Source organism: Hetaerina americana, unplaced genomic scaffold (assembly GCF_022747635.1).
Source record: "Hetaerina americana unplaced genomic scaffold, ioHetAmer1.1.p SCAF_1, whole genome shotgun sequence".
Taxonomy (NCBI): domain Eukaryota; kingdom Metazoa; phylum Arthropoda; class Insecta; order Odonata; family Calopterygidae; genus Hetaerina; species Hetaerina americana.
The window spans coordinates 29,161,425-29,174,429 of record NW_027286069.1 but is presented as its reverse complement, the minus strand read 5'-3'; the positions used below and the strand labels follow the sequence as shown (position 1 = coordinate 29,174,429).

The following is a 13,005-nucleotide window of genomic DNA, read 5'->3' as shown; positions in this document are numbered from 1 at the left end:
CTGCTACTGGACGGGCCCGGGGGAGGGCAAGTGGGCGGAGTCCCGGGGGCGTCACAGGTGATACTACTGCCAGGGTCCGGGGCGACCTCCACCGTGCACTCGTCGGTGGCCACAGTGGACGACGAGGAGCAAGAGCAGCCGATGATCTGCATGATCTGTGAGGATAAAGCGACGGGTCTGCACTACGGCATCATCACGTGCGAGGGGTCAGTGTGCCTAGCTTGTCTTACATCGGACGCAAAAGCCTTCTAGGCACTGATTTCAACGTAGCCGTTGATGAACACATACGATCTAGTCCATTTTATTCTTTCTACAAACGCTCTTAGGTTCCGTCATTTCCTTTTCAAACCATAATTCTAAAATTTCATGTTTCCCGGTTTTCACCTTATAAGTAATAAGATCTAAGCTAGGGCTTCGGCTGTCAATTTATTCATTAAGCTTCAATTAGCTCGCTCTCTTTGTCTACTTTCAACAGTCGCTCATTGATGTCTCCACTCATTGTTTGGCATACATTTTTTTAAATTTCAAGAAACTGCGGGAGATGCCGCAACAGTAACTTATAACGGAGGCATCCGCTAATATACATTTCAATGCAACAATTTCAGAGTGTAAAAATCATTCGGTCCAGGCGAATCTTGCATTACATTTTTAAATTAAACAATAGTTGTTATCACAAGTACTGAAAGTCAATTGTAATAATATGTATTGTGTTAATCAATTCCAATACTTCTCATTATTTTGCCCCCTCTTTTCATTATTATTCGTATCTATGGAAAATTCTTCCCGAGGTTTAAACCTTTCTAGCCATATCTTTGAACTTAATATTGATTCTTTGTTCTGCTGGTAAGTAAGGCATCTTTGATTCGAATGAGGCAGTCTTCTTGGAATGTACAATGATTTTTGAAGCATTTTTTTAGTTCAGGTTCAGATACATGATAGCAAGCTTGAAGGAGTAGTGACTTCAATTTAATGTAATACAAATATTTTTGTTTCAAATTCAATATATTTTTTGGAATAATATAGTCACTGTAGTAAATTTCATTGTTGTATGGAGAAATGCCGCTGGAAGATGGCTAGAAACAGTTCCAAGGAAATAAGTAGTTTTTCGAAATTTTATCTCAATAGCAGCCATTATAAGTTAGAAAGAATACTTTTAAAATTAGAGAATTGCCTATTTCTTTTATTCTATCGCTAAATTTTTTCTTAAATGAATGTATATTTAAGCGGTGAAAACTTATGGTGTCATTTCATTTGAATTACAGATGCAAAGGCTTCTTTAAGCGCACAGTTCAGAACCGCCGAGTTTACACTTGCGTTGCTGACGGCAATTGTGAGATAACCAAGGCCCAGCGAAATCGTTGTCAGTATTGCCGCTTCAAGAAGTGCATCGAACAAGGAATGGTTTTGCAAGGTATGGTTGCTATAATATTTTTTATCCCTTATTTAAAGAGTATGGAACGGGTTTGTCTACCGTGCCATAGATTTAGTGTGAAAGCCACTCTTATCAGTTACAATCGGTAGAACCTCATATTTCGCAGGGCAAAAAAATTTTCAAACTTATTCCCCTGAGTTAATATTCTAGTCAGTGCAGAGTTACATCATTTTTATAGTGCCATTTCTATTTTGAATAAAATGAAATACTAATGCATATTAATAATTTCGAGTGTGAGGCGCCTAGCAAATAAGATCATTGCTTTGGTACTTGATATACTATTTTAAATCTCCAATACCTAAATGAAGATTATCCCTTATCTGTTCCCAAGTAGGTTTTGAGTAAATTTAGAGAATATTTTAAATGAAGTTGATTGCTTTAATCTCTGCCATATATGTAGTAATTGGTGGTTTTCTTTGTGTCCAAAGCTGTAAGAGAGGACCGTATGCCAGGTGGACGCAACTCGGGTGCTGTGTATAACTTGTATAAGGTAATGTATATTGTTGTTATCTTAACTTAGTAAATTATATCCCCCGATCATATTTTGAATTCCAATAGTTTGAGAATATTTTAAATACTAAGTTGGTTTAGTATGCTAGAACTAATACATATATACAGTAACAATGTATAGTTTTAATTTAATTATGCTACCGGTAATTTATGTCTTAGATCCCTGCCAGATGAAAAAATGTAAAATGAATTAACTATTTTATACTCTGGAAAAGAGTGAACCCTTGCTAACGTATCGTATTGTATAGGGGTAGAGATAAAATATTACGCCAAGATAAGGAATTTCTATGGGAAAAAATAACCCTCTGATAATGCATTAAGTTGAAAAAATGTTAACTTCCCAAACACCAGAGGTTTTGAGAAAGTATATTACCATGAAGGCAAACCTATCACTTAAAAAAATGCTCCCTATACATGTACATCTGAGCATAATCACATGACTAACCATAATAATTGTGGGTATCATGTTATGTATTTACAGTATTTTAGTTGCAATTAGCAAAAGAACTCCAGATAATTTATGTGATAAATGTGGCATAAAAATCAAGCATAATAACCAAGCTCCTCTCACTACTATACCTAGCCTATGACTAACCAAACTGCTACCTGTCAGCTACTTATTAAAAGCCTTAAAAGAGTTAAATCACAATATTTTTTACATGAATCATAGAAAAACCACTCTGTGATTCAATATCAATTGATCATTGACATCAGTACTTAAATTTATGTAATGACAGCCTTCATAACACTTTCCATAATTCATGTAAAACTATTACATTTTGATTTATAACTTTCCCATCCATCAAACATGACATTTCAGTTTCACTGTCACATTGTGCAACTTCAGCAATCAAGAAAATTCCCCCCACCTTTCAAACTCCTCGGGCGGTGAGGCATTGGAGGGTGGGAGAGACAGTTTTCATCTTTCATAATGAGTTCATTGCCCTGAAGAAAAAGTGGGAAAGGGAAATCTGTGTTTGATCATGGAGCATGAAATGCTAGTGGAAAAGGGAGAGCATGGTGGGGAGTTTTGCCACAGCATGGAAGAGGGGAAGGAATTAAGGTCATGGGAGTGACTTTCTCTTGGGCCAATGAAGTGAAAGTGGAGGTTGGGTGGTTTGGGATAAGGGGCTAACCAGGAAGCAAGATCACCAAGTGCCAAGGAAGGCATTCAGCATTTATACGTTGAGGTCATCTATGCCTGCAAAACAAAAACTTTCTATTTTTGGTGTAGATTTGCTGGTTTTGCACCATTTGGCATATATTTTCACCCCACCCCTCCGCTGGTAAACTTCTTTTTAGTGTTTGAAATATCAGCTTCATTTAGAGATTGAAAGTTGAGCATTTTTTTGTTATATTGTTTGTATTGGGCGGTCTTGCATGTATGGCAGTGGACACCAAGGATATCATGATTGTATATTCTCACAATTATGTATTCCCCAAACTGAATAGTATTGTGTTGGATTTTCATTCCTTTTTTTATTATTTTGCAATCTGATTTAATATTGTAATCTGGCAATTTTAAAACCAACCACAAAAACTATCCAGTATTTACTTTTTTCCTTAATGAAGTCATACTTATGAAATTCAAAACAACTGCCCAACTAATAAGTAATCATGCCAGAATATTTAGTAGCATAAGATGTGGTAGAACATTCAGTTCATTAATCTTTTATATTGCAATTGTTCAGTATGGATATATTGACCATTAATTGATTCAGTTATACAATGAATCAGTAAAAGTACATAATGCTAGTCAGTTTAATGCTTTAATCTTTTTGGCTTAGCTTTCAATTACCTCTTTTTTGCTAGCTAAATGTCATATTTATTTTAAACCTAACATATTTTATGAGCAAACTAAATTATTTCTCAAAAGAAGTGAGAATGATAATCAGAAGAGAAATGGCAGTCAATGTTCTCTTAGTAATCAGTAATGCTATTGTTACTTAAAGAAATTAATGCATTTTAAATACTATTTGCTTTAAAAAATGTGAAAGACTTCCATTACTGATATAATTAGACTTAAATTACCAGTGATATTCCCTACAAGGAACAAAATGAAAAATACTATTTATTTTCACTTTACATTCAAATGTATTACAAATACATTCTAATTCTCGCTTGTAATAATAAAATATTTTTACTTAATATTAATTTAACTTTAAAGTTACTCTTGAGTAAAAATATTCTAATGATAAATTTTCAACCTTCTCATTTGTAGTTCACCATTGATCCAAAGAATTCCAAAGGGTCTTAAACATGCCAAAATGCCAATATCCAAAAAAAAAGTACTTAATGTGACAACTACTTGAATGAAACTATTAGTTGTAATGATTCATGAGCAGATGACAAGTAAAATCACGTTTTCAATTTAATGCTTATTAAGTTAAAATTGTTCAAAACGTAATAATAATTATAAATTTGAATAATTATGCTCAGCAGCTAAGAATCTTTGTTTCTAATAAATTCCATTATTTTCAGGTTAAATATAAGAAGCATAAGAAAACAGGAGGGAAGAATGGGCAAGTAAAGTCTGAGAAAGGAAATGTCACTGCCACTACAGCTGCAGTAGTAACTGCAGCCAGCCTGCAGCAGCAACACCAACAACAGCAGCAGCACCAGCAGCAGCAGAAGTCAATGTTGCTCATGTCCGGAAGCACGAATCCTGTGGGTGGGGGTGGCAACCCTGGCCTCCCATCGTCTGTGCAAACCACAGTGATGGGGACCACGGGAGTGGGCCTCGCTCCAATGCCATCAACGCCAACCACGCTCTCATCCTCATCCTCCTCCTCGTCCTCCTCATCCTCCTCTTCCTCATCGTCCATCTCAGCCACATCTCCACAAGAACACCTTCCGAATGGTCCACAGCACCACATGCACCAACATTACCACTACCTCCAGCAACAACAACAGCAGCAGCAACAACAGCAACAGCAGCAGCAAAGCCAGCAACAGCAGCAGACGCACCTACACCAAGGGGCTGGGACCAATGTTGGAACCACGCAGGTGAATTTTTATTCATCCAATGAGACTTCAAATATTTTTATGGCATTTATAAATTTTATAGCGAGTTAAAACTTACTGTAGAAATACTGGCCATAGAGATAAAGCAAGCAGGGTAAAAAATGTAACAATAGTTTTTTAACCAAGCTTTTTTATGTTATTTTCAAATTTCAATTTATTTCAAATTTCAGCTTATTTATTTGCAATACTGAAACAGGACTCTATGACACTATGAAGCATAAACAATTAGAAGTTAAGTTAGATATTTCAGGCATTCATTAAGTCCAGTTTAAATTTTCTTCTCTATTGATCATTATTTTTATTGTTTATTTCATGTTTTGAAAATTTAGTTTTTCAATCTAATTTGACAACTTCATCATACATTGATAAGAATAATACTAAAATAAAGTTTTTCCTACAAATGTAGTTTTTTTGCAATAAAATCCTACATTTCATTTTGGACAATAATGTATCTTTATTCTGAACCTTTCATAAACCTTTCATATTACATGCATGCAAAATTGCATTCTTGCCTATGCTATTACTGACTGGTTTCTACCAAAAAAGTTAATACTTTTTCAACGATGTTTATAGCATAAAATTGGATGTCATTTAGAAGGCAATTATCTTCTCATACATTCCTTTGTTTCATCTACAAATGTTCATCAGCTTATTAATAGCACTAGTTTGTTAGGTTTGCTTCTTACTGAATGATTTGCCCTTGCATCTCCAAAGGTTATGCCACCGCCTTCATCACCTCACCATCAACACCCTCAGCAGCAGCCACAGCAGATTCAACCACCGCAAACAATGCAACAGCAGCCGCAATCACAGCCTTCTCCGCATCATTTGGTGAATGGGCAAATCCTAAAGACAGCTCTAACCAATCCCAGTGAGGTGAGTAGGGTGTTTTATTAACAATCTAATTTTGATAGATAACTTAAGTAATTAGTAACTCTAGACATTTTAGTCACAAATTTATATTGTTTACTATTTTGCCAGTTCTTGAATTTAATTCCAAGTTTAATAACAAACGAAATTAGTTTAACCGGAAATATTTTCTTCCATGATTTTTTTATAGGTTATCCACCTTAGACAGAGACTGGATCATGCAGTTGTAAGCTCGTCACGGGATAGGGCAGCTCCTCCATTTGAGGCTATGATTCAGACTTTGTGTGACTGTGATGAATTTCAAGATATTGCTACTCTGAGGGTAAGAACCTAATTGTAATTACACTTGCATCAGACCTCAATTGGAGGTTTGCTAGAAAATTTGTTATGTTGGTTAATGTTTGTTATTATCATGATAAAATATATCATGCAGTGTAATGAAAATGTAGGTATTTTATAATTTAGAATGCATTATTTTTCCAAAAAAAAGAGGGAGATAATATGTGATAGTTAGTGGGGCATAATAGGCCACTTAAATTTCTCATTAAACCTGGGTTAATCTAGTTTGGCATAAGAAACATTTTTATAATACAGCTAAAATCTAAATATGAATTAGATTTTAACCGTTGCATGTGTAGGTATTAAGAGTATACATGTACATCTGAACTATTGACTAAATTTTGTACCTACCTTACAATGCAACAATTTCAGAGTGTACAGTTTCTTGGAATTTGTACCTACCTGTTGAAAAATTGCATAGATGCCATTAATCTATTTGAAGATTTTATCCTAGTTTTCATTCTCTTGACTTGACTACTACATGGGTATGGAAGTGAAATGTATAAAATGGGATATTTTTAGGGGAGAATTGAGTCATAAATATTTTCAAATTGTTGATAATTGAAAAACTTCAAATATCCCAATTGAGCTTAGTATTGATGTAAATATTATGAAAAAAATCTTCTAATCATAAGGGTTTATAATGATGCTGATTTTGTCAAGCTGAAATTTGCAGTCTAACTACATATCTGTATGCAAGCATGGCAATTCTTTGCTACTTGAAATTGGATTTATAATTAGTTATAAGTGGAACAGTTACAATCTTACAGCTATTTGGCAGACTGGCAACTGAATAATAAATTTTCACTAATTATTGTTTTATATTTTTTTAGAACCTGGATGAGCTTCTAGATCACAAATCAGACCTATCAGAAAAGCTCTGTCAAATAGGAGATTCAATTGTCTACAAACTAGTGCAGTGGACAAAGCGTCTTCCATTTTACTTGGAGCTTCCTGTAGAAGTAAGTTTAGCATTCCTGAATAAAATGCTTGTGTGAATTTGGTGCTTTCCTCATAAAATAACTGTTTTTTGTTTTAAAGTTTTAAGTGATTAACATAATATTCTATCAGCATGTAGGCTATTGCTATAAGAAAACATGTCAAAATCAGAGTTTTTTTAAATATTTAATTCAACATTTTCAACTCTTTCAGGTTCATACAAGACTTTTAACTCACAAATGGCATGAGCTTCTTGTCCTTACAACATCTGCATACAAAGCCATCCACGGTTCACATAAAGTTGAGAGTGGAGAAATTACTGAAGCAGATTTTCCTCAAGAGGTGAGAAACAGAACCAGAAAGAAGTAATTTCATTTCCCCAAGACTTTTAAGTATGCATATCCTCCAGAGATTGAATTAGGATACTCAATTCGCCTTTGTTATTCAAATGTATAATACTTATTCATATGATTTGAAATCAAGAGATCAAGTAAAAATGACTGCAACATGTGAAGGGCATTCCAAAAAATGAAAGTATCACAACATATGTTACATTTAGATGTAGCTTGACTTGAATGATATAACAACCTCAATTTGGAATGTAAAATATTATACTAAATCATTTTGTCTGTTGTGTGTTTAATTCCTTTAAACCTTATAAAAGGCAGTAATATCAAAATTCATGGGTACCTATGGGTAATCACTTTCTCCATGAATGTTCCATCAGACTTTTACTAATGGACACATTGGGTGAGGTGAACATCTTGATGTGAACTCATTTAAGCTGTTGATGTATGAATCAGCTGTTCAAATGCATGGAAATCGAGCTAGCAACTCCATGAATACTAGAATCAACTCTCAAATAACTCTATCATCTTGAACTTCAGGTGTCAAATAACCTGTGTACCTTGCAAGCCTGTCTCCGATCAATGATGGGTCGTCCAATCACATTGGATCAATTAAGGCAAGATGTGGGCCTCATGGTGGAGAGAATTACCCATGTGACACTTGCCTTCCGCCGAATCAGACTGAGGATGGAAGAATATGTTTGCCTCAAAGTTATCACCATGTTGAATCAAGGTATGTCATCAGTTCTTAAATAATGTTATTAAATAATGTGTCTTAAGAATATGCATTAAAATCACAGCCTTTCTCAATGCTTCATAATTTATTCATGTGGGATCCTAATTTATGGATTCACAGTGAAGGTTGACCCAATTGTTTTACCATTTCTTAATATTTCCATTCAAATTCCCCCTAAGGTAAACCATACATACTCGAGAAATCACTCAAGTGTTACTCTGTAAAATCTAAAATTAATCTGCCATGATTAGCATTGTAAATAATATTCTTCCTATTTATTAATCCAAACCCAGCAAACTCTGGAAGTGTATGGAGTCTGGAAAAGTCTTTGATTTAAGATATCAATAGTCATACTCTATTACCAATATTTGGACTAACATATTTTCTTATAATTCTGAATTTAATTAGTCACAAGGGCTGTTTGTGTATCTATTGAACAATAATGTTGTTCATAATAACAAATTAGTGCAATATTGTTATTAAAAAGTAGATATGTTTTTACACCTTCTATTCAATAAATTATCAGCACCTATATTTTACTTTGAGTTAATTTAGTCCACAAAGGTAATCATATTTTTACTCTAGTGTATATTATTTATATGAGTATCAAAGAGATTTTGCCTTTCTGGTGCTTCACATACCCGTGATTCATATAGTATTTCTATCCAATTTGCCACATTATCATGTGGCCTAAACAGCATTTGTCCATTTTCCTTCCAAGTAGGTTGGTAATAATTTGAGGTGGGAGAGAACACTGTTGAACTTTGTATTGGTAGGTAGAGAGTAGAGGGAATATTATAAACATGAGGGGAAGTTTCCAAAGAAACTGCTGGAGATGCTGCAACAGCAACTTTTAACAGAGTCATCCGCTAATGTGCATTTCAATGCAACAATTTCAGAGTGTAAAAATCATTTGCCTTGACTGGGATTTGAACCAAGATCCCTCAATATCCGGTTTAAGGGGACGCCTCAAGAGCTTAACTGGCTAAAGCACTCGACCGGATATTGAGGGATCTGGGTTCGAATTCCAGTCAATGCGAATGATTTTTACACTCTGAAATATTTTCTTTGAAATGAGGGGAAGTGTTGGGAAGTATCATGGGGGATGTTGTGTTTGGGACAGTAGGATGTGTGCAATTAGTACCCTCCTTTGTAGGCATGGAACATCAGTCATAAAGTTATGGGAATTTGGAAAAAAAATAAATGTGTACATATTTCAAGCCAAAATCCTCCCATATAAGTATATACACATTTTTTGTGGTCATTGGTTCTAGTATACATCAAACATAATGTTAAATTTTGAGTACAAATTATAATAATGATAGCTCATTAAAACCAGGCTGTGTTAAATAATCTTGTCCAAGTTTTTAGTTTAACAAAGTTGTAGATTAAAAAAAACATAATTACTTCCTCCAAGTGTTGTTTACATCAGTACACTTTAACCTGGAGCCAGGTAAAGTTATTTTTAGTGAAGCAATCATTGATATTCAAGGGATATTAATGAAAAGTGTTAATGTATTTAAATACCTTTGCTCATAATGTCATCAATTGCAGGACGAGGTGGTTCAAGAGAACTTGAAATGATTCAGGAGAGGTACATGGCTTGCCTCCGTAGTTACACTGATCACCATTTCCCACAGCAGCCAACTCGTTACCATGAACTTCTACTCAGACTGCCTGAGGTAGGTTCTATTTATCAATAGTGATTTAAACTTAAAAATTAGTGTAGTACATTATGTGCATTAGTGAAAGATGTAAACTTTACCTTCCACTGCTACATGGACTATGCTTTGCACTGAAGGCATTGTGTATATGCTTCCAATGATCAGTTGTCAGACAGCTCACACTTTCTCATTTCTCATTGGGGCCCAAGTGGTTACAAAACTAATTAAGAAATGAAAACAAGATATAATGGTTTGTTTTTCCTACAAAATGTTGTCTAATGATTACTTATTTTCATTCCCTTGATGACTAAATATTTCTAAAACATTCATGCCTCAAATCATACATATGCGGTAGCTTAAGAGAGTTGATTCAAGAAATTGTTTATTCATCATAATACAAAAGGTCTTGTTTGATAATTATGGATATAGATGTAGCTATTTGGTAATCCAGCTGCTATGAGTTGGTGAAAAAATGAATGACTTCAGGTTTCGGTGAAGGAGGTCATGCCATATATGTTTTTATGTGACTAGTTAAGGTGAGAACATGATCAGAGGCATTAATAAATTAATGTGACATTAGCCTTTTTGCATACTTATTTTGCCATACAATATTTTTTCTATAAGCATAGCATACTTAAAAATAGTTACTTTACATTTTTCATGTGATTATAAATAGATATCAACATATGATATTGTACACTTTAAGCTATTCTTTTTCATGCTAGTAAATATTTAGTTCACATTTTGATTTTATGTAGTTCTATTTGCATGCTTTTTGTTTTCACTCTGCTTCATTTCAGTGGCTATACATGCCAGAACAAAAATATTTAAATAATTATTGAGAGATTTAGGGGCAGTCATGGCATATAGGTCCTGATGGAAATCGATCCATAATACAGATGTTAAAAGGATATAAGGTTGAATCATTCTCTAAATGCCTCAAGTGAACCTTTAGGTGACCCTTAATGTGCATGCATAACTTAATGTAATGTTGTTTTCCCTCCTGGAAATTCCCTCCAACTCAATAATATGTGTGATGAAATTAACTTTTCTGATGTCACTTCTTTAGGTGCAATCAGCAGCTGCACTGCTTCTAGAAAGCAAGATGTTCTACGTTCCGTTCCTTCTCAACTCAGCCATTCAGAGGTAGTACTTGCCGTCACGGGCATCGTGCCACAAGCAGACGCTCCCGTTCCTCCTCTATTTGGTGGCTGACAAAACCCTCTGCAGCATCCCTTGAGAGTTGTGGAAGAGGCTGGCACTCATCTGATGGATGGCAGGAAAATGGCATCACTGTAGATCCCTTCCAGTAGCAGCAAAGATAGGTCATTGACCAAATTGTTGAGACAAGGGCTTTGGTGAAAAACCAATCAGTGTGTCTCTCTCTGTCTGAAGGTAAGTTTGGTGTATGCTCTGAGGGCATGCTCCAACTTTCTTCACAACGTTGCAGCCAGGACATTGGCCATGAAATTCCTTATCCAGATTAGCATGTGATGTGCAAGAAACTGCAAAGACATTAGGGGAAAGTGTCTATTTCATTGCCATGGCTGCAGATGGGGTTGGGTGTCAGTGTTGAACACCAGTGATATTTTTTGCTGTTGTAAATTTGATTTCAAGAGGTGAAAGACTCACGGGGTTTTCCTGAGTCTTTCGTGTATATAGCAGACTTGTGAGTTACTTCCTCAGGATGATGGACTGTGGAAGAAGTTACCCTGTGAGGCGTATTTAATGCTGTTGGAATTTGTTTCACACAGCTTGTCTCCAAATTCTCGCAGTTGTTGCTTCAACAAGAGTTGACAGCACTGCAGTGTTCATTACCGCCTGGCATAAAGCTTTGATTAGCCTAGCTCAGGAACAATAGTTACCATTTACATTGAATCAGAGTGACCGTCTTATATCAGTCTAGGAAATATTTTCCACTGTGTTACATTTAATGAGAATGGGCAAGAAGGGTTAAAAATGTTCCAAAAACACAAACGGTGGTTTAGTGTTACCCACACTTTATTCTTCATGTATGCAATGGAAATAATTCATATTTTGTAACTAGCTTTCTGTGAAATGTGTTTGGTAATATAGGAATACATTTCCTAGGACAATATACCGAGATTCATCGTGCAAAGCAAATGAGATAACTCTTAGTAGGTGAGGATGTCAGGTGATGACAGCATTGTTTGCTCTCAAGCTACAATGTAGTAGTCAATATGGTGATGTACAGGCAATGACTGCAAAGTATTGCTCTTAAAGGGAGTGGTGTGGATGAGATTACCCAGGGGAAAAGGCAATGGGGAAGTTGACATGCACCCATGGCACATTTTGGAGAAATGTTTGGTACAGTTTTCTCAACTGCCTTAGAATAACGGTTGGCCATGAAAAAAGACTTGCTACAAGGAGACTGCTCTAAAAGGAGGCCACCAACCATGTGGAGAGGACCAAAACAAGGCTGAAGAAGGCTCTAAAGCAAGCATGCATTGAATCCTTTACAAAACATGAGGATATTGCTCAACTTGCTAAATGCCCATCTCATATTTACACACGATTTCTTTGCCCAAAGTCATTTCTTGCTCTGAAGTATATTGAGTTTCACTTCATTTTTACTGCATTCCCCTTTTGTACACTAATATACTTCATGCTTTCACTTGTAATGATGGATAAAAATATTTGTAATGGCAGGTGGTTGAAAACAGTCATAATCAAAATTTTCAGTTATAAGGATATTTAAATTATATTCTTTTCTGTCTACCAAAGGGAGGTGAACAAATAAGTATTTAAAATCTTCACTGGGGCAATCATCTGTGTGGAGCCTGTCTTAAAAGATGTCTGATTGTTGTTATTTGGTGAAAGAAATATCTCTATCACTAGATGTTGAGTTTGATGCATTTTTTAAATGAAATTAATTCTATTATGCATCATGAGAGTTATATTTTTTGTACAAAATTTCAACAAACTCATTTTATAAAATGCATGTAAGAAGCATTTCTCTAGGAACTTCATGCTTTTTGCCTCACTTCTTCTTTCAAAGTCCATTTTTTAAGTGAAAGCATACCAAACAGCTTGACTGCCACGTGGGTATCCTCCACCACTTGTGTCAACTTCCAAATCCTTTGCACTTGCTCTCACATTAGCATGAAACAGGGACTTGCCCCA

General features: G+C 35.2%; 1 protein-coding gene across 1 annotated transcript in view; it reads left to right on the top strand.

Moving 5' to 3' along the window:
- The window catches only part of Hr4 (Hormone receptor 4), an 89,159-nt gene extending 78,148 nt beyond the window's left edge, over positions 1 to 11,011 (top strand). The window contains exons 5-15 of the mRNA XM_071595955.1: positions 41 to 206; positions 1,263 to 1,411; positions 1,861 to 1,922; positions 4,424 to 4,948; positions 5,681 to 5,842; positions 6,027 to 6,158; positions 7,009 to 7,137; positions 7,328 to 7,456; positions 8,002 to 8,198; positions 9,768 to 9,879; positions 10,931 to 11,011. Of these exons, the coding sequence (XP_071452056.1) occupies positions 41 to 206; positions 1,263 to 1,411; positions 1,861 to 1,922; positions 4,424 to 4,948; positions 5,681 to 5,842; positions 6,027 to 6,158; positions 7,009 to 7,137; positions 7,328 to 7,456; positions 8,002 to 8,198; positions 9,768 to 9,879; positions 10,931 to 11,011 (1,844 nt within the window). The remainder of the gene's footprint in view (positions 1 to 40; positions 207 to 1,262; positions 1,412 to 1,860; positions 1,923 to 4,423; positions 4,949 to 5,680; positions 5,843 to 6,026; positions 6,159 to 7,008; positions 7,138 to 7,327; positions 7,457 to 8,001; positions 8,199 to 9,767; positions 9,880 to 10,930) is intronic.
- Positions 11,012 to 13,005: the final 1,994 nt, after the last annotated feature.